Below are 22,038 nucleotides of genomic sequence, written 5' to 3'. Positions count from 1 at the left end.
CTGCTAATATAATATACCACTGGAAATCTCATCACATCTAAACCCATGCTGCTCCTTGCAGAGTATAGCTTGTTTGTCTACCCATTTCTGTATGCGAGTTCTTACCAACTTCTCTAAAATCTTCACTACCACACCAGAGATACTGATAGGTTGGTAGTTAAGACACATGAGTTTTTGCACCACCCTTGTACAATGGAACTATCACACATTCCTCCCATTTCTGAGTTGAGACTCAAGTTATACAAACTGAAAGGTCCAGCCAATTCAGCTGAACATTCCTTTAGCAAATGTGCTGATATTCCATCTGTTCCTATTGACAGATTCATATCCAAGTTATGCAACAGATCTTCAACCTCATTTTCATGCACCTGTAACTCTTCGTCCAATGTAACAGTAGTGCTGTGTACCATGTTATATACATCTGGTTGATACATCTTAGCAAAGTAAGCACTCATTAACTGAACAATGTCATTCATTAGCTTCTGACAGTAGGGTACCATATGAAGTGAGAAAGCTTTATCTGGTCCCTTTCGACTAAAGGTGAGTTAGCCGGACTCATACGGAGGTAGAGGGTTTTTTTTCACCCAGAAACAAGAGTTTTTTTTGTCCTTCAGAACAGGCAAACCAGCCTGTGAACACACACACACACACACACACACACACTGATCTGCAGTCAAAAATACACACTTAAAAAATTCCTACTGGAGGGCTCAACTAGTCCTAAGGGATGGATGAGGAAAACTGGGGGCATCCCACATGATAACAACAACTAGAATACCATCTTCATAGTAAAGTTATTCTCCCGCATTCATTCATTTTTTTTTTTTTTTTTTGCTTGCAACATACCAATAAAATTTTGGATTGTCTTCAGTTTGCATAGCCAATTTCTTTTCATACTCCAATTTAGCTTTCTGCATAATACTCGTTAATTTTCTGGCCTGTTCTTTATATATTTCATAACTCCTCTCACTCTTATCATACAATATTCTTTCCAAATCATCTTCTTTTTGTGGATCTCCTGCTTAATAAGATTGCACATCCATTTCACTCCCAACCTATTTATTCTTTGAACTAAGGGTACATTCAGATACTAATTTAAACACTTTTTCAAAGCTTCCCATGCATTGCTGGCATTTTTCCCATTCAGTAACTGATACCATGGACCAAAGATAGTATTATTCTAAGCTGAGCATAATTTCCAGCTTTGTAGTTCAGCATGTAACCTGTTCTAATGGGAACATTAATATAATAATATTGATGTTCCCAAGAAAGCCAGTATGATCACTGTCACCAACTGATGGCAATAGTCATATACTTAACAGAGACCCCCCCCCCCTTCTGATGCTATGAACAAATCTAACACTCTTTGACCTCAAGTTCCTTCTTTCATGCTACTTGAGAAAGTTGTCTCGCAACAATTCAATAAATTCCTCTTCATTCTTATCATGAGATTTCTCTTCCATCCAATCAATGTTTGGATAATCAAAGTCACCCATAATGATCACTCATTTACTATCCATGAAGACTGAATTGGCAATGCATTTCTTCATCTCCTGCAACTGAGTTGCCAGGTCTGTAGCAACACCCCACTATATATTTCATTCTGTTAGTCTCCCTCTCACTAGATAGCCTCAAACTCACCACTACATGGAACATTCTTATCATCATTGTTTTCTTATATTTCTGTCCTAACTGGACTTAAGTCATCTGATATCATTAGTAGTACTCCCCCTCCTCTCCTATCTCCTCTATCATTCTTAAAAATAGTATACCCATTATACTTGATCCAAGTTACCATATCTGATTCTTATAGCTAGGTTTCACTAACGACAATCTTAGGCCACATCTTATTCAATAAAGCAATGAACTCAACCCCCTCTGTTTCTGATGCTTCTGGCTTTTGTGTAGACATAACAAATTACCACCTAGTCTATTCTTATAATTAGGTAGGCAATCTATTTGGCCTTGTTGTAGAACTTTCTCTTTACCCTCCCTAGACACACTCAAAAGGTCTGAACCCAAAACGTATATTTCCATCCCTTTGCCAGATGCATAACCATGTTTGAAGCCATTCATATCTTTATCATGTTTGTATACAATAGGTGAACTTTCACACACATTTTTCCCATTCCTCCCTTGATGATCTAGTTTCCATGACTCTCTGCATTATGTCTCATCCCAATAAGTAATTTTTCCAGCCTCCTGATGCCAAATGGATTGAAGTGCAGGCCATCCCTTTATACAATTTTTTCTGGCATCAAACACACTCCATGCATCTAAAAAACTCACATCCATTTCTTCTATACAGCTTGCACATGGAATCATTTGCTATTATTGCTCTCCTTCTTAACTCAGTACTGCCGTATCTGGGGTAGCAAACCTAAATTTTCTTTCTCAAATATAAATCTACAGTTTACATGTACTTAGAGATTACTTCCATTTCAAATCCTTCATGCATATTCTTTCTTACAGCAATCTGAAGATATCAATATCTTCTAATGTAATCTATGGGACATTTTTGTTTTGCATTTCCTCCAACATGAATGGTTATATAAAAAACACCATGAATGGGTTATATTTTCTCCAAAATAGAGAAAATCTATGGTGTTAGCAATGACTATTACATGGTCTAAGCAGAAATTTAGCATTTACTTAACCATTATTATTATTAGTAGTAGTTTTGGCATTTTTTCAAATTCTCTTAAAACATTTCAGGACATCTGGAACAGGTTTTCTACTCTGCCGTTTAAATATTCAGCAAGAACTAACTTTTTTTACTTTTTTGTGAACTTCTCTCTAACTAAGAAATTCCTCTCTGTCTTCCCTGCTAGAACTTCTATTCAACCATAGAGACAAGTAAATTTTCCCAATTTCCCATTTTAAAATTTTCCCCATCACTCTACTTGAAACAGACTACCATTCCAGAAGTTTAGCTACAAAATAAACATCTTAGAATTATTATTTAAAAGAGACTCACCTCTTTTTGTATTCTTAGCCTCAGTAACACTAATGATATCAGTATAGTATTTTTGCAATTCTTTTGCTATCTGTTAGATGGAAGATGAATCTCACTGCCTGGTGAGAGACCACTGCCTCACTTATTGGAGGCCTGACGAGGCTCAAAAAAGTTCCATGTATGGTCTCTAGGGTTTCTAGACTATAAAAAAAAAGTTAAAAAATGTATAAAAATTGATAAAAATAGAAAGAAAAAAAAATCCTTAACCCATCCACAAAATGTCCTATAGGTTTGTAAATAACCCTTTTATGGGTGAGACTAACACAAAAAAACGCTTTACCTCTTTTCCACCATTGCTTCTTATGCTGAAGGTTTTATTCTATTTGTTCAATACTACTAGAGTTAGGAGTTGTGCCAGTAGCTCACTTTTTATTGTTCAGTATGGTTGTTTGTCAAAATCAGCTGCAGCTTTGTATAACCAGCCAATACCCCAGTCAGCATAATATCCATGTTAACAAAATGTGTATGCGCATGTGCACCTAACATAGTATACAATTTGATTGAGCTTTGCCAACCAAATTGTATACCATCCTCATGTTTGGCGTTCAGGAAGATATCTAGCAACAGGAGGCACCACGAGAAGGTGGTGTTTATTTCAGCCTCAGCTAGTTCTTTATATTCCTTACAGGTTATGCGGAAGTCATTATCCAGTTATTTGGCTATAAACCTTAAATGATCCTTATCATTTTACATAAAAATGTATTTAATTTGTGCAGTTATATAAATCAACAAAATCCTTAAAAAAGTATTGTAAATATCCATGTTTTTTTAGTTAACTAATGGCAAATAAAAGTTTTTTTCACTATAAAAGGGAAAAAAAAATTAATGACATATTTTTGGAAGTAAGAATGGATGTTGATATTTATTTAGATAAAATGCAAAGTTCCAATGGCAGATATATGTAATACCTTTATTTTATTACTGACTGCCATATAAGTATCTAACTGACATAATTTACATAGAAGAAAGTGAGGAAAATGTAACTTCTTTCTTTATTAAGTTGCTTTGGGTTTTTTTTTTTTTTAAACCAGCAAGTCAAATTTTTCCAGTGTGTATTACTCATTTCATAATATGTTATGATTCACCATACTCTTATACAGTATTTATAAAGAATAACCAACATAAAGAGAAAGGTTTTCTTTTTTTTTTTTTTTGTAATGAAATTCATGAGTATGACACATGCTCACATTGCTGCATTCACATGTTGTGATAAAGTGCTGTTCCAACATAAATTCAAATTCCAGATAAATCATTACAGTAATCTTTGATAACGATCATATTATGAAGATTGAATAACTAATTAAAAAGTCGTTTATGCTCCAACAAGTTTTAACTTTTCGTCATAAACCTTACACCGAACATGCAAAACATACAAGTGAAGAGAAAATAATGATGTAAAGTATCATGCATTGACAAAACTAAGCAGATTAAACAGACTAAGAAAGCTGAGAAGTATAATTCTGATCAGGAATTCAAAAAACTTCACTACTTAGTGCCTCCATAGAGCAGTAGAAAGAATGATAAGATGTATCGTATCCTCTTCAGATGGGAAAAGACTTTGGTTCAGTTCATGTCATGATGTGAGGAATCTATCTATATATATATGTATATATACACACAATTCTCTATTTACACAGCAGATTGGGTCCAGAAAAAAAACGTGTAAATGAAAACCATGTAAAAAAAATTAAAATATGAAAAGATAGAAGAATAGTTCCAGATGTGAAAACCCGATATGAACAATATATTATTTTAAAACAAAACATATGAAATTCATTGAATAAAACTCTATTTAATTTTATGGAAAAAAAATTTTTTTTAATTACTTATTTAAAGTATATACATATGTATATTTCTTAAAGAAAATAGTGTGTCACTAATAAAACAGAAATTCGAAAAGGCCTAAATACACCCATGCATATGGTTATTAGTTAAATTTATTCGCCATCACTTTCTGACAGTAGCCACATTTTTTTCTGTGAGACTGGAATTAAATCACTTCCATCACTTGAAACACTTCAGCAGTCCTGTTCGTACTGCAATAGCGAAACGTTTTGTTCAGTAAAAGGAACTAAATTAGCACTAATTTCCAACAATTCTGAAGGTTGATTTTTTTTTACCATGAACTCTGTAATTAATCATTGAGATCCTGATTTGACTAGATCTTTGTATAATTCTTCATATCGCACCACATGACTTCAGTTCACAACTGTTCAGCTCATTCAGTATTTGGATCATGTGTAAGAAAATGACTTTGCAATTACTAGCCATTTGAAGCCCTTCTTTACTTAATCCTGCAGTGAGTGGAATATCTTCATCATCATCTTATCTATCCTTAGCTGCTTCAAAGCCACCAACACTTTTTTGTGATTTCGCTATAAGATCTACTTGGCATTCATGATCATCATCACTTTTTTATCAAGATTCTCAAGGACAGTGTCTATTATTTTGTCATCCCTAACAGCCTTGTCAACCATCAATTCTTCAATATTTGTAGATGAAAAATCATCATATCCTTCTCTGCCAACTGCATGTGCTAATCAGATGATATTGGGATATTCAGTGGTATGCAAAGGTACAGGGTTTTTTTCACAAATTCTGGCCAAGTAGCTTTGCTTTCCAGCATGCATTTAAAATTGATGGTTTCAATTCTGATAACGCCAACTTAGCAAGTTTGATGCAATCCAAAATAGAAATTTCAAATCAAAACTCTCCATTTCTTTCTTCATGAATACTTTCCAGTTCAGGTGTCTTTTTTTCTAAATCTTCTCTTATGAAATAAAAATTGAGGAGAAGAGCCAAAGAGAAAGACCACAAAGAAGTTGGTCTTCCTTTTGGGCTCTTCTCCTCGATTTTCATTTTTTTACATTCTTGGCATTTGTTCTAAATTCATTCTTATCATATGTCCAAATCACTTCAAGTAAGAGATCACTGTAGTCCCAAACAAACCTAATGACTACATCACTTATTCTATCTTTCCTTGCTTTTGCAAGCATTGTCCTTAAATTTTTAATTTCGACTGTTATAATTCTATTTATGTCACTTTTTTTTTTGTTAGTCTCCATGTCTCTTTTGCATAAGACAAAATAGGCAAAAAAGTACTTTCTGTTAATCAAATGTTTGCACTTCAGTGGAACCTCATTGTCCCAAAGTAGACTGTTGTTAAAAAAGGTTTTGCCCAGTGAAATCCATCTCATTATCTCTTTATTTAAACTTCCATCACTAGAAAGTATACTTCCCAGATATTGAAGTTTTAACTACTCTTCAAGACTTGCTCATTGAATCTAATACCAATATAGCTCAGTGGATGTGGCGTTTGCACACCACAGCGCTTGACCGCACAAAGGAAGACTTTGTTTCGAATCTAGTCTTCGACTAGAGAAAATTTTTTTAAGCCTTTTTCGGACGGTTCCCGAATTAGTCAATCTCTGGCATGGTCAAGAAAATTGACCGTAGAACCCACATTATTTCAGACATTAAATATATTGTGTTAGGGACCATGAGATGGCAGCACTTGTTGAGCCATCTCTCTCTTCACTGCATGCTGCTTAATTACTGATAGCCTTGGGCCAGCTATCTCTGATTGGCTGCCAGTGGAGCTTGAACTTCTCACTCAGTCTCCAAAAGTTAGATAGGGCTAAATGGCCTAGCCCCGGGGTCGGCAACCTTTTGAGTCTGAAGAGTCAAAAATTACAATTTACAAAATTTCAAAGTTTTTAAAGAGCCACAAGATCTTATTGTCTTCAAGGCATTTTTGCACGGCATTCGCTATATCTTCCCCTCTAGTTTGTCCCGAGAGCGGTAGCAATCCTAGAAGTTCTTCTTTTGGACTTTGGGAAGACATATACCTGACAAAAAGGGCAACTTGTGCCGTGTCTTTTATGTCGCAAGACTCATCTATAGCAAGTGATAAGGCAGAAGAAGGTTGAATATCTTCCACCTGCAAATATGTTACATTTGAAGACATTTTAGCTATTCTATCTTGTACTGTTTTAGCGGATACGAGAAGCTAGGCATAATGAAATATAATTTATCAAAAAACATTTTACAACGATATTTCCCAATTAAAAATACCTACCTAAATAAAATAAATAATTCTCTAATAATTTAATTATTAAAATAAATAATTTAAACACGAAACACTGTTTGTCTCACTCTCTCACGTACTGATTGACTATAAGTACATAGTTTCGTCGCATCTGTGGTCGCCTCCCGTGTGCGGTGATCGCCGACTGGCACGAACAGACTTGTCAGAACGTGTTTATCACGGCGCACATTTTAGTTTTTTTTTTTTAATTTTGGCAAATATTAGATACTTAGTTTACGAGTAAAGGTGTTATGCCCAGCTATGCCGAAATCAATGAAAATTGCCAAACATATAAACTTGCGAGAGCTTCCGACGGACTGACGACAGTGACGATGCGTGTCACGGGGGAGGGGTGCGGTGAAAAGCGAGTACAAGTGGCTGAGAGATAGAATCGGTGCCTAATCCTCGTTAATCGATTCAGAACGATTTTTAAATTTTTTTTTTTTTGATAAAATAAATAATATTTGCGTATGGAACTAAACAGCCGCAGCTTCACATCCAAAGAGCCGCATGTGGCTCGCGAGCCGCAGGTTGCCGACCCCTGGCCTAGCCTACTCCCTATATGGGAATAAAAAGGCATTAGCTGACCGTAGAACCCACATTATTTCAGACATTAAATATATTGTGTTAGGGTTAGGGACCACGAGATGGCAGCACTTGTTGAGCCATCTCTCTTCACTGCATGCTGCTTAATTACTGATAGCATTGGGCCAGCTATCTCTGATTGGCTGCCAGTGGAGATTGAACTTCTCAGTCTCCAAAAGTTAGATAGGGCTAAATGGCCTAGCCTACTCCCTATATGGGAATAAAAAGGCGTTAGCTGATTTTTTTTTTTTATTATTATTATTATTTATCACCTCCAGGGAGTCCAATGACCCATTGAAGGAGGAGTGATGGGAGGACATCATGTTGGAAATTTAATGGAATATTTACAGCACTAGGAAAGGATTAAAACTAATTTTAATGCTTCCAATATTTCATCTCAGTCACTGAGACATCTTCAGGGATTACAAATAATTCTTGTATAATGCACACAAAGATCACACAATACTAAATGAAACGTGGGTGACTCTCAAGTCCTATCTAGGTGATGTGTCTTCTATGGGCATTTGTAAGTGGCCTAGGATGTAAAGTGGGATCTCTGATAATTATTGTTTCCCAAATTTTGGGAAGTTTTATGCATCCGTATTTATTTAAATTTGGCTGATTTCTGAGTGCTGCCACAGATTCTAAAAACAGTCTTTCCTTTTTGAATTTACTATGGTGGAGCATGGTGGTTTTCTTCCAAGAGATCCTGTGGGTTGTAACTAATACATTGTGCAAGGCCAGACTAACCATAGTCATGATTGCAGATGTATGATTTATGTTCTTCTAAATCAGGTTTCTCAAAGTTTTTTGGATCATGCCCCATCTCAAAGATTTTGATGCTCCCCCCCCCCAGCATAATAGTCAGCCAAGTTCTGAAAAAGTATAATATAAATATGTACATGTACATTTTCTAATTGCAACCCCCAAAATATTCAAATTGCCCCACATTAAGAAACACTGTTCTAAATGGATGGTCGCTGATCTACCTGTCTCTCCAAATTAAGTCAGATTTCAGGAACAGGGCACTTAATATACTCCAATCATTGAGACAGAAGGGAGCTGATCTTTGGTAGAATGGATAAGGGTAGCAAGTTTCCGTGGGGCTTAAAAACTGTGTAGAGGTTGTACTGTTTTAAAGACCTGGCTATTTTTTCTGATGTGCCATGGATGTAGGGGATAATGATGACTGAATCACTTCAGTCACTTCAATAGTCGACACCCAAGAATCCAGTTCACAATGAAAAAGGAAAATAACAATAGTTTAACCTTCATAGACACCTTAGTAATATGCCTTCCTAATGGTAACCTTTCCTTCACTGTATATATATATATATATATATATATACACATACATATATATAGAAAAGCCACTCATACAGGCTGATACACATAAACTTTCCAACCACCATCACCCTCTCTCAACAATATGGCATTATTAAAACTCTAACCAATAGAGACTACAATCTGAACTCAACCACATACACAACACCTTCCTTTCCAATGGCTAGAGTGATTACAAAATTAAAAAAAATAATCAGTCCCTGCCCCCCATTCCTTGGCCATCACTTCAGAAGGATTTCAGAAATGCCATCATCACCCCCTACATCCATGGCACATCAGAAAAAATAGCCAGGTCTTTAAAAAAAAAGTACAAAATCTACACAGCTTTTAAGTACCACCAGAAACTTGCTACCCTTATCCGTTCTACCAAAGATCAGTTCCTTCTTCTCTCTCAGTGCCAGGAATATATAAAGTACCCTGTTCCTGCAAAATGGTTTACTTTGGAGAGACAGGTAGATCAGCGACCATCCATTTAGAAGAACACAAATCATACATCTGCAATCATGACTTGGTCAATCTCGCCTTGAAGACCATGTACTGGATACAACCCACAGGATATCTTGGAAGAAAACCACCATGCTCCACCATAGTAAATTTAAAAAGGAAAGACTGTTTTTAGAACTTGCAGTGGCACTCAGAAATCAATCAAATTTAAATAAATACGGATGCATAAAACTTCCCAAAATTTGGGAAAGAGTAATTGTCAGAGGTCCCACTTTACATCCTAGGACGCCTACAAATGCCCATAGAGGGTGCATCACCTAGATAGGACTTTAGAGTCATCCACATGTTTCATTTAGTATTTATGTGTGTATGTGTCACAAAAATTATTTGTAATCCCTGAAGATGTTTCAGTGACTGAGATGACAATAGCGGAAGCATTAAAATCAGTTTTTAATCCTTTCCTAGTGCTGTAAATATTCCATTAAACCTCCAACATTTGGAACTCCTGAAAAGCTTCATTTGTTTTACTTGATTGCTTCTTTAACCCCATCTCATTCCATAAGTATATTTTATTTCCTTTTCATGCTACATTTGTTTTCCCATACATATCTTAAAGATGGCTATAAGAAGCCTATGTTCATCATCTGAAACAACAGAAGCAAAACTTTGATATTGACTACTCTGCTCCATTATTTATTAAGGATGAAACTCGGGTTTTTCCTCCTGAAAAATAGGTAAACACACGCAAGCGCGCACACACACACAGTAAAAACAAAAATACATTTGTAGAGATTGGCTTCTCATGATAAGTCATGGAACTCCCTCATGGTGCTATGCTATAATAAGATTAGGTCAAAGTAATAAAGAAAAAACTGACATGTATCCTCTACTTAAGACATATCTAACCGATTTTAAATACAAATCATCCAAGTACAAAGTCTTGTGACAAAATACCAGTAACAATCTGCCTTCTCTTAGATTCATCCATAAACTACGCTTTGGTATCTATCCATCAGTCACCAAAAAATATAAAACATGAAACATGTTTGTTTCATGCTTACTGCTACTACATTTAAAACTCACAATAGCAAACGATGTTAATAATCTATCAAAATGTCCCAGACAAACCACTATAGCATTAATCCTAATCTAGAGAAAATTTGCTAAAACAAATATTTCAATATAACAAAGTATTCCTTTGGTTCTTAAGAGTTATTGTAAGAGCTGACTGGATTCTAATAATATAATTTCTAAAAATAAATATATAAAGTTTTCTTGCACTAACCTTAAGTACCATTAAGATGAACCTACCTGTTCCAATTCCATCAAACAAAGAAAGAACCCTAATACCCCTTTTGTCTTTATAATCATCCATAGAAGGAGGAAATTGAACATTTTTTTCTGTTTGGAATAGCTGCATTACATTCTGCTGCCAATCTTCTTTTTTCTGTATTAATCCATTCAAATCAGGATCAAAGTCGGTACACAGATAACAAAGCCATGGATTAGTGTCCAGCACCTGAAAAATACAAACAGATTATTACTATTATTATTATCATAATGATAATATGTAGCAGCTTTGTGGAGTGTGAAGAGTCATCACGGGCAGCCTACACTAATGTTATTCACACAATACCTATCATAATTCTCCTCGAAATCATCACTGACAAAGCACTCATGCATCAATCTCTAAGCAAAAAATGTATTATTGGCACTATTGCTAACTACAATCTTATTCAATTTCCAAGGTGACCTCTTCTTTTACCTCCTTCATGTACTGAAAAATGTCCTCCACATTAATCCTTTAAAACCAATTTAGTAATTTATATGTTTTTCCTATCAATATTCTCCCTTTAATGTCCATCAATCAACTTTTGTACTCATGCAAACCTTCAATCATTCTTATGGGAGAGGATTCGACATAACATTTATTATCTTCTTCTTCTTCATCACCTCCTGATCTACAAGAAACTCACGTGACCATATCTGTGTGGACATGGTTGTATCGAAGCTTTATAAAGAGGGATAATAACTTCCTTATCTCTGTTTGTCAGTGTGTTCTTCAATGAAGAGCCTATGATCTACTTTGCTCACTTTCACAATATGCTCTCTGAACATCAATTTCCTATGCACCATCAACCCCAAATCCCTAGCCTCACCAATATCCTGGAGTACAGTTCTGTTTATGTAGTACATAACTTATAATCTTTTCATCCGCAAAGTACATAACCTTATAATTATCCACATTAAACTGGAACCCATTATCCTTTGCCCACACATATACATTTAAATCATTCTGCAGAATGTCTATATAGTCTTTGTTAGCTTTATTCTACTCAGTTTTACATATCAGCAAAAAATTGAATATTTTCCTTCAGATCATCTTCTGTATCATTAATGTACAAATTAAATAACAGTGGTCCAAGTACAAAGTCTTGTGACAAAATACCAGTAACAATCTGCCTTCTCTTAGATTCATCCATAAACTACTCTTTGGTATCTATCCATCAGTCACCCTGGTATCCACATATAACACAAACTTTATCATCAAGTCACAACCTTATATTACAACAATGTCTTGTGAGTGAGTGGTTAAGAAAGAAAAAAAGAATGTATTAACAAGTTTCTTGAAAAGCTGGGTTGTACTCATTGGAGGAAACAAAATGGAGAAGGCAGTCCCAAAGCATGGTGGTAGATGGAACAAAGGAAGAAAATGAGAAGTTAGTTCAATATGTTTGGAAATGAACTGTGTGCTGATGTTGACAGTAGAGGAAAGTAAAGGAAAAGTAGTATAGCCAGTTTGTGGAGCAACATCCATAAAAGAGTCTATTTAAAAAATAAAAAAACAATACCTGCTCTCCATGGATTAGAATCCGGCCACAGACATAGTGACTGACTGTCTTTAGGTGGGTGACTGTTCTTCTTCTTCATTTAAGTTAATGAAGAAGAGGAACAGAGGGTTCTCATCAGGAAAACTATGGACAGGATTTGAAAGTCAGTGATGTATAAGGGAAGAGCATTAGAAAGAGTAGAGAACCTTGAGATACTCCAGCAGCAATAAAAAAAAATCCGATGAGAGGAGACCATTTGAACCAATTTGTGTTAAGAGTTTCATGTAGTACTCTTATCAAATACCTTTGCAAACTCCAGTAGCGGCATCATTTAGCCATACTCTTTATTCAACTCAACTATCACTCGATTATAAAATTATAAAAAAGTGAGTAAATTACTAAGGTATGACTTACTCGTCAAAATCCATGCTGTCCCCACCAACAGAATATTACATTCCTATCCACCCAGTCCTTAATCTTGCCTTAGACTTTGCTTATCTTTCCCTTCTGTTTTAATCACCTTTTATCAAACTATCCTCTATAAGCTTTAGGCAAGTGAAACATCTATATGGGTATTTATATTAACAAAACTTATTTTATATGATATCTATGTATACATATATATACATGTGAAATTGCGAAAAAGAAAGCTTATAAGACCTAGCTAAATACAAGAAAATCTGATAATTATGAAAGATATCAAAACCTAAAATCTGTAATAAAAGCAAAGATTGCCTTTGCGAAAACCAAGCACTACCAACAGATATATGATCAACTGGACACATCAGAAGGTGAGAAGCTAATATCACCTTGCCTGGGCACATCAACATTCTACACAAGACCTAGGGTACATTATAAACATTACCAAAGATGAAAACAGAAAGACGCTGTAGACACCAAAAGATATCTTACAGTGCTGGCAAAACTAATTTGATAAGATCTGTAATGAAGAGTTCCCGCACCTGCCATTGCAAACAGCCACAGCAGTCCTCGGTTGGACCTGTGTGTCTTATCAGCACTGATGAAGTACATATTGCAGTCCATCAATGAAAAAAGCAAAGCCACTGGCCCAGATGACATACAAGCTGAAATCTGGAAGCTACTCGGACCACAATGGCTGACAATGCTGTTTAACTTAGATCTAGAAAAGGCATTAGACCATATACCATACGATCTCATCTGGAAGGCACTGAGAACACATTATGTACCCAAAGCCTGTGTGTAATGCATAAAAATGATATATCAAAATGTCACCAGAACAGTATGCTGCACAGTAGGATACTCTGACATCTTCCCAATAAAGGTAGGAGTTCTCCAGGGATCTGTCCAATCACCCCTGCTCTTCATTCTATGTATGGATAATGTAACAAGGATATTCAGAAGTACTACATCGAAAATGGACTCCAACATATCGTGCAGAAATGGAAAACCTGCTTATAAAAGTCTGGAATGAGACTTAAAACCAAGAAGACAGAATATATGCAAAGAGGTGACCAAATAAATACCATGCTTACAATAGACGACATGGAGCTGAACAAATGCACCCAGTTCAAATACCTGGGGTCCAGCATTAGCTCCAATGGCAATACAACAACAACAGATGCTGAAGCCCAAACCAATGCTATCTGTATGAAGCAGTGACAAGTCACTGGGTTCTTTGTGATAATAGGATCCCACTAAAGATCTATAGAACAGCTGTTAGACAGTAGCCATGTATGGAGCAGAATGCTGTCTAACAGTAAAGAAACATGAGCAAATCCTCCATACCATGGAAATGAGGATGCTGAGATGGACACGGCATCACCAGGCTTGACTGAATACCAAATACCAACATACACAAGGTCCTCAGCATCGCACTAATACAAAGAATATGCAAGAGGCATGCCTAAGATGGTATGGCCATATGCAACGTAGCAATGAAGACTCTGGCAAAATTCGCCATGAGGTTTAATGTCGATAACCAACAACCAAGAGGCTGACCAAAGACAAGTTGGCTTCAATGCCTAACTAAAGACATCTACACAGCATATATCAAACAGCAGAATTGTCCAAGACCATGCAAGATGGAGAAAGCAGTGCACATGAGCAGGACAAATGCTAGGAAGAAGAATATACGAGAGTGGTCTGAAAAGTTCTCGGCCTTGACCATAGATGACAACACTAAGGCACGAATTTTTTCTAAGTTGGTACATCTGTCATAAGCATCCATGTGAAATCGCATGTCATTCTATCAAGTAGTTTGTTTTATACAGCTGTTTGAAGCAAAAGTGTTGTCTGTATCCCTTGAAATGGATAAAATTGAGTATCGTGCGGTTCTAAAATTCTTTGTAAAAGAAGGTTTAACGGCAAAAGAAATTTTTTTGAAGTTCATAAAAGTTTATGGGCACTCTTCTCCTTCTTTTTCAACAATTAAGAAATGAGCTGCCGAGTTTAAATGTGGCTGTACCAGGCTTTGAAGATGATCTACGTGAAGGCCGTCCCAAAAGTGTAACAACACCAGAAATCATTGATCAAGTGCACAATATGATATTGGATGACCGGTGAGTCAAAATGCGTGAAATTGCTGAGACCATAGGCATTTAAAAAGAATGTGTAGGATATATTTTGCATAAGAATTACAAATGAAAAAGCTCTATGCAAGATGGGTGCCACGCTTGCTCATAGCAGATCAAAAACGCACTCGCATGAAAATTTGTGAACAGTGCTTAGAGATTTTAACAATAAAACTGATTTTGTGTGTCGATTTATTACTATTGATGAGACTTAGATTCACCATTACACACCAGAATCCAAACACCAGTCAAAACAGCGGACAGAAGCCGGTTGTTCAGTACCAAAGAAGACAAAGTCGGTTCCATCAGCAAGAAAGGTCATGGCATCGGTGTTTTGGGATGCTAAACGCATTTTGTTTATATACATCTTGAAAAGGGTAAAACAATAACTGGGGAATATTATTTCGATCTTTTAACCAGACTAAACAAAAAAATTCGTAAGAAAAGACCCGGTTTTCAAAAGAAAAAATCATCTTTCATCAGGACAATGCACCTGCCCAGAAAGGTGTTTTGGCAATGGGAAAATTAAGGGATCTGCACTATGAATTGTTGGAACATCCGCCCTATTCCCCAGATTTGGCTTCTTCTGACTTCTGTCTCTTACCAAAATTAAAACTCTTCCTTGCTGGTCAGCGTTTTTCTTCGAATCAAGAGGCGATTGCAGCTGTAGAAGGATATTTTGCAGATCTTACTGAGAATCACTAGAGGGATGGGATAATCACGTTAATAAACGCATTAGTCTTAAGGGAGATTATGTTGAATGTCTAAGGATTGCTAAAGATCCATACAACAGTGAAATTGAATTCACAACCTAGTGCTATTCCTTCAATCAATCAGGCGAGCACATTTGTGCTTATTTCTCTCACATAAAAAAAAAGAAAGAAAGAAAGAAAAAGAAACTTTTTAAAGCATCTGAGAAATGACAACACAGAACAGAGTGTCAAGTGGTCTCTCAAAAACAGTTTCACATTTTCCTACTTTATCTAAATGCAGTAACTCATAAAAAGAATCAAAACCTATAACTATCAAATAATCATAATCATTCCCAAAGACTATATATAAAATTAGAGGCTTATGTTTTGTAAAAAAAAATTGGAGAAAATAATAAAATGGATTTTTACTTTAGACAGGCATTTAACAACCAAAATTTTGCTTAAGACTTTTCTTTCTTCGTATTCTGTCACTATAATTCCACCCTACTTCATGCACTTCTACTACTCAACTTCCTGCTTCAATTCTCCTGATAATAATTCTGTCTGTTCTCTGGAGTCAAACAATTTTTACTTCCCTCAACTGTCACTTTAAAAATTCACAATTAACAGCAATGCACCAACTAGAAACTCAACAGTTTTTGTTTTTTCTTTTTACTTTGGTGTTAGAGCTTAAAGTATGATGGGGAACAGTAACAGTCTTATACACAAGTAAAGAAATAATCACAATCACAAAATTATGCATTTTCATAATTGCATTCTTGTATAATGAACCATTTAAACCTAAAAGTGTTTTAGCATATGTACTGTGAACATAATTCTTCTGTTTTGTAAAATTTTGGAGTTGAGATGGTACAACCAATATGATGACCCAACAACTTTTAGTAATGATCCTAAATACCAAATTTCACTAAGACATGTAGGAATTATTACTGACTGTTTCATATCATTGCCATTAAAAGCAATCCAATTATGAGTATTTTTTCTTTCTCATTTCCTCATAATTATAACAAGGAAACAAGAAAGGAAAAAAAAAGAAGAAATTACTGTTACCATTTCAGACTACTTTGGCAATATAAATAGAACTATAAAATTCATCAATCAATCTTGAACCTAGAACTGATTTAAAAACGGAAATTTTTGCAGTGTACCCAACATACAAAACAGACATCAACATAAAGGTCATAAATGTTTATAAACAACAGAGGTTGAAATTATTCAGTTTAATTTTGACTTGCTTATTATTCCTGTTTAACAACAACTATCATGATGTCTGCAAAAACTTTATGCCGATCAAAGAACGCTACTGAATAGTTGTACTTTGAAAAAATTTTGATAAGTACATCCCAAATTATGGAGTATTTTATTAAACTTTAACTGATTTTTCACTTATGCACTTAGACATATAATTTGTTTTTCTTGCCACTATTAATGGTCACACAGAAACCAAAATTAAAATGATTCAACATGTTTTAATGGAGATCTTAAATACAAATTTAACATGTTTTAATGGAGATCTTAAATTTCATTAAATGCCATCCATTTAATGAAATGGATGGCATTTAACAAATCACTATCCCATTTAATATCAGTTCAAGTTGTTTTGCAAAAATTTTCTCATCTCATCTTATCTTTCTTTACCTTCATGCAGTGTTTCTCAAAGTGTGTTACGCGTACCCCAGGGGGTACGTGAAAGGTCGTTAAGGGAGTACGTGGCAATTTTCGGCTACGCATAATTAAAGGAGTCATTATATTTTTTCAACAAACAGTGCAATTAGAGACAACCAGGATAAAACGGCACTAACTAACGAATCACATCTCCTCTCCAATAGAAACTGCTGTATAGACCAAGCAAAACCATATGTTGCCAGTGGAACATATGGTTTTGCTTGACACCACCCCCGTCGTTAACGTGTTAAAAATAAGAAATATATAGTGAATGTGTTTCAGATATTATGGAATTTGGTTGAAGGGAATTAGCATTTCAACTCAACTGTTGAAATGCTAATTTGTCTTTGGTTCGCGCGATCTTTTGTTAATACCACACCAATCATATGCAGTTCTTCGCTGCTCTACGTATCTCAAGTCTTGTAAATTACTGGTAATTTTTGCTTGAAATAATGGGAAAGAAGATGACGATATTCGGGTAGATGACTTTGACGATACACACAAAGAAACTGTTCTCGATGCCAAAAGTAGTGATAGCGAGTAGGAGCTTCTTGGTAAGTCTCACCATTTTCATTTTTTTCTGAAAACTTTACTTTCCGAAAATTCCCGCATGTATCAACATGATTTTTTAGCTTTAATTTTGGGAAAAAAGTTTGAGTTATATTCGAGTAAATAGAGTATTTTTTTTTAGCTTTCAAATTCTTACACATGGATCATTGGTTAAAGATCAGATTTATAAAACCCCCAAAAGAGAGCAGTATAGCAAATACAAGTAGCTGTAAGCAACAAGAAAACGTTGATATTGCATCTGGATCAAATGAAATTGATGAGTGTGTCGTCTGACATCTCTAGAGAACCAAAATTTAAAAATAAATCATATTTTTTGTTTATATTACATATAAATTCAAGTAAAATAGATATTTAATTTTAATTAATACTTTAAAATAATTTTTTAATTGATTAATGAATTTATTTTTTGATTAATTAATTAGGGAGTACTTGGTAATAATGAAAATTTAAGAAGGGGTATGTGGATATCTGAAGTTTGAGAAACACTGCCTTAATGCTTTACTTAATGATACCAAAATAACTTAGATTTACAGAAACTTGATTAATGTTGCCTAATTAACAGCAAGTAATTCTATCTGCATAGTTTGCTATCTTTTCTAATCAAGTCTTTGAGGCCAGGCTAACTCATCAGTCAAAAAGCCCTCACAATGGTTCTTATCCTAGACAGGATTTGAGCTGAGGTCTTTCCAATCAAAAGGGTAAATTTGGTTCTCAGTCTGTCATTATTACAGACTAAGGACCAAAACTAAAATGTATGGACATCATCTTGTGCACATGTTAAATACAATACTTTACTACATTTCACCAGCCATTGTAATAATATAATTTCAACATGTTTTGCTTTTGAAATTCTGCAAAACCGGAATGACTTGTTTGTTTGGAATCCAAACAAACATACATTTGTTAGGTTCCAAATGTTAAATTTCAATAAAATCTATCAGCCAGTGTCCCAGAATAATATGCATATGGAAAGACAAAACAAATTTTATAGATGCTAACACATTTTACAAAATGCACTGAGATCTAAAGCACTGCAAGATCTTAATAGGAGTTTTTAATACTGTGCACAATTAATCTTGCTTTCAATTTATTTAGAGTTCCATTTCTGAGGATAACTTTACTTGGAACAACAACAGAAATATTCTTCATCTAAATATGGTATTATAGCCACAGAAGAGTCCATGGAATAGTTGGCAGATGTGGAAAGTGCAGTTAGATCAGATGTCTCTTCTCTTATAAATGTAGCTAAGGTATTTTCCTACACCCACTTACAGTTTACTATAAGTTTACAAATAATCTTTTGGAAGTGGGAGTCACCCAAATAAAAAGTAGAAATATCATACAGCTATGATGGAGATATAAAATTTATTGTATATATTTGACGTTAGTAACTTTTTGTGCATATAAGGAAGTATAAATCACTAAAAAAAAAAAAAACACGTACTAGCCAAGGTAATGAGTATTTAATTCGGAAATATTTCAACCCAAGTATCTTGGGACATCATCAGTACAGTAGTTCAAACAATACTTGTGAAATAACATACAGTTAGGGTGCATGATTACAATGGAATCACAATATGTGTGCAGTAATGTATTATAGAAGTAAATTAAATATAATTGGAGAAAAAAAAATTAAATTAAAAAAAAATATATCTATCTATCTATCTCTCTCTCTATATATATATATAAAGATTATTTTACACAATTTTGTATGACAATTTCCCATAACTTTAGGAATAGTAAGAACATCGTTGCGTCTGTGTAGTAGTTCAGCACTTTCTTTATATAAGCATTCATATTTATATAAAGATCTGTGTAAAAGTTTTGACTTCTCCCAATGGATCCTATGGTTTGGATTTTCAACTCCGTGTTGAGAGAGACCAGATTTCTGCGGTTTGAAAAGACGAATGTGGTCTTGATGTTCCAAGATGCGTTTCTGAACAGACCTACCTGTCTGACCAAAGTAAGACAATTTGCAGGAGCATGGGATCTCATAAACACCAGGTAACATCAGAGGTGAGAGTTTGTCCTTAGGAGAAGGTAACAAGTTATAGATTTGGTTGAAAGGTTTGTAAGTAGTGGCAAAATTGTATTTCTTCATAATTTTTGAAAGACGTTCGGAGATGCCTTTGACGTAAGGTATGGGAATCCTATGGACTTCTTCTTGTCTGGGTTGATGTGTGGGAAGGCGACTGATGATTTTTTGAATTATTTTAAGATTATATCCATTTAGTATAGCTGTATTTTTGATTATTTCTAGTTCTTGGATTAGAGAATCTTCAGAGGAGCAGAATTTGTGTGCTCTGGAAACTAGTGATTTGATGATGCCAAATTTCTGAGATGGATGATGATCGGAAGAATTGTGAATGTAGCGACCTGAAAATGCAGGTTTGCGATAGACTGACGTAGCGATGGAACAGTCTTCTTTTCTTTGAATGTGTAAATCCAGAAAGGAGATACCCTGTGGAGATTCTTTTTCTAGCGTAAAGTTGATGCCGGGGTGAAGGAGGTTTATTTTATCTAGAAACGGTTGTTTCTAGAAACAGATGAAGAAACAATTAAAAAACTCAAGACATACCATGCTAGACCTCCCAGAATTTATGGCTTACCTAAGCTTCATAAAATTAATGCTCCTCTCAGACCCATTGTAGATTCTATTAGCAGTCCAACTTACAAGTTATCAAGATTCTTATTTAACCTTTTCTGTCCTCACATAGGCCACTCACAGCCTCTTCAATCAAAAATTCCACAGTTTCATGCAAAAATAAGACATTCAACTGTTAAAAACTGATTTGTTAATTAGCTTCGACATTGTCTCCCTCTTCTTCACGAACATTCCCCACAAAGAAAAGTAGAATTATTAACTCAAAAATTTCCTTCTGATATAGTTGAATTATTCAAATTTGTTATTACATCCGGTTACTTCACCTGGAAAGGTCAAACTTACAAACAAAAAGAAGGAGCAGCAATGGGATCTCCTTTATCACCAAACTTAGCAAACCTGTTTCTAGAACACCTTGAAGAAAAAATATTCACTTTTGAACCCTAACCAAAAATTTGGTTACAATATGTCGATGACGTATTTGCAGTCTGGGATCATCCCGAACAGGAATTACAACTGTTTCTAGATAAAAAAAACCTCCTTCACCTTGGCATCAACTTTACGCTAGAAAAAGAATCTCCACAGGGTATCTCCTTTCTGGATTTACACATTCAAAGAAAAGAAGACTGTTCCATCGCCACGTCTGTCTATCGCAAGCCTACATTTCCAGGTTGCTACATTCACAATTCTTTTGCTCATCATCCATCTCAGAAATTTGGCATCATTAAATCACTAGTTTCCAGAGCACACAAATTTTGCTCCTCTGAAGATTCTCTAAACCAAGAACTAGAAATAATCAAAAATACAACTATACTAAATGGATATAATCTTAAAATAACTCAAAAAATCATCAGTCACCTTCCCACACATCAACCCAGACAAGAAGAAGTCCATATGATTCCCATACCTTACGTCAAAGGCATCTCTGAAAGTCTTTCAAAAATTATGAAGAAATACAATTTTGCCGCTACTTACAAATCTATCAACCAAAGCTATAACTTGATACCTCCTAAGGACAAACTCTCACCTCTGATGTTACCTGGTGTTTATGAGATCCCATGCTCCTACAAATTGTCTTACTTTGGTCAGACAGGTAGATCTGTTCAGAAACGCATCTCGGAACATCAAGCCCACATTCGTCTTTTCAAACTGCAGAAATCTGGTCTCTCCCAACACGGAGTGGAAAATCCAGACCATAGGATCCATTGGGAGAAGTTGAAACTTTTACACAGATCTTTATATAAATATGAATGTTTATATAAAGAAAGTGCTGAAGCCCTACTGCACAGACCAAATTTAAACCACAACGATATTCTTACTATTCCTAAAGTATTGGAAATTGTCATACAAAATTGCGTAAAATAATTTATATATATATATATATGTAAATAAGTTTTTTTTACCTTGGGAATAATGTATATTAGGGTTACCAAGTAATTTTATAAACTTGGTTATTTTACTCCTAATCCCAAGTAAGCAAACAGTTAAGTTTGCGCCTGAAACGTAGTTCAAGTCTAAAGATGGTGCAACACCAGGGCAACTCATTGTAAAGGTGGGTAAAGCTCTGATCACTATTCTTAGTATTTTCCATAATGTAAAGCACATCTCATTAAGAGATGTATACTCACT

At 35.0% G+C, this 22,038-nt stretch overlaps 1 protein-coding gene across 5 annotated transcripts in view; it reads right to left on the bottom strand.

The window, feature by feature from the left end:
- LOC150100806 (DNA (cytosine-5)-methyltransferase 3A-like) overlaps window positions 1-22,038 on the bottom strand; it is a 745,691-nt gene that overhangs the window by 265,751 nt on the left and 457,902 nt on the right. For all 5 annotated transcript variants that reach the window (XM_090401182.1, XM_090401184.1, XM_090401186.1 and 2 more), the window contains one exon: window positions 10,788-10,995. In XM_090401182.1, coding sequence (XP_090257308.1) covers window positions 10,788-10,995 — 208 coding nt within the window. The remainder of the gene's footprint in view (window positions 1-10,787; window positions 10,996-22,038) is intronic.

The sequence above is a fragment of the Typopeltis vanoorti genome, chromosome 12, assembly GCF_054136105.1.
Source record: "Typopeltis vanoorti isolate ZY-2024b chromosome 12, IOZ_Tvanoo_1.0, whole genome shotgun sequence".
In the NCBI taxonomy this organism is placed as follows: domain Eukaryota; kingdom Metazoa; phylum Arthropoda; class Arachnida; order Uropygi; family Thelyphonidae; genus Typopeltis; species Typopeltis vanoorti.
This window is presented reverse-complemented; position numbering and strand designations above follow the sequence as displayed.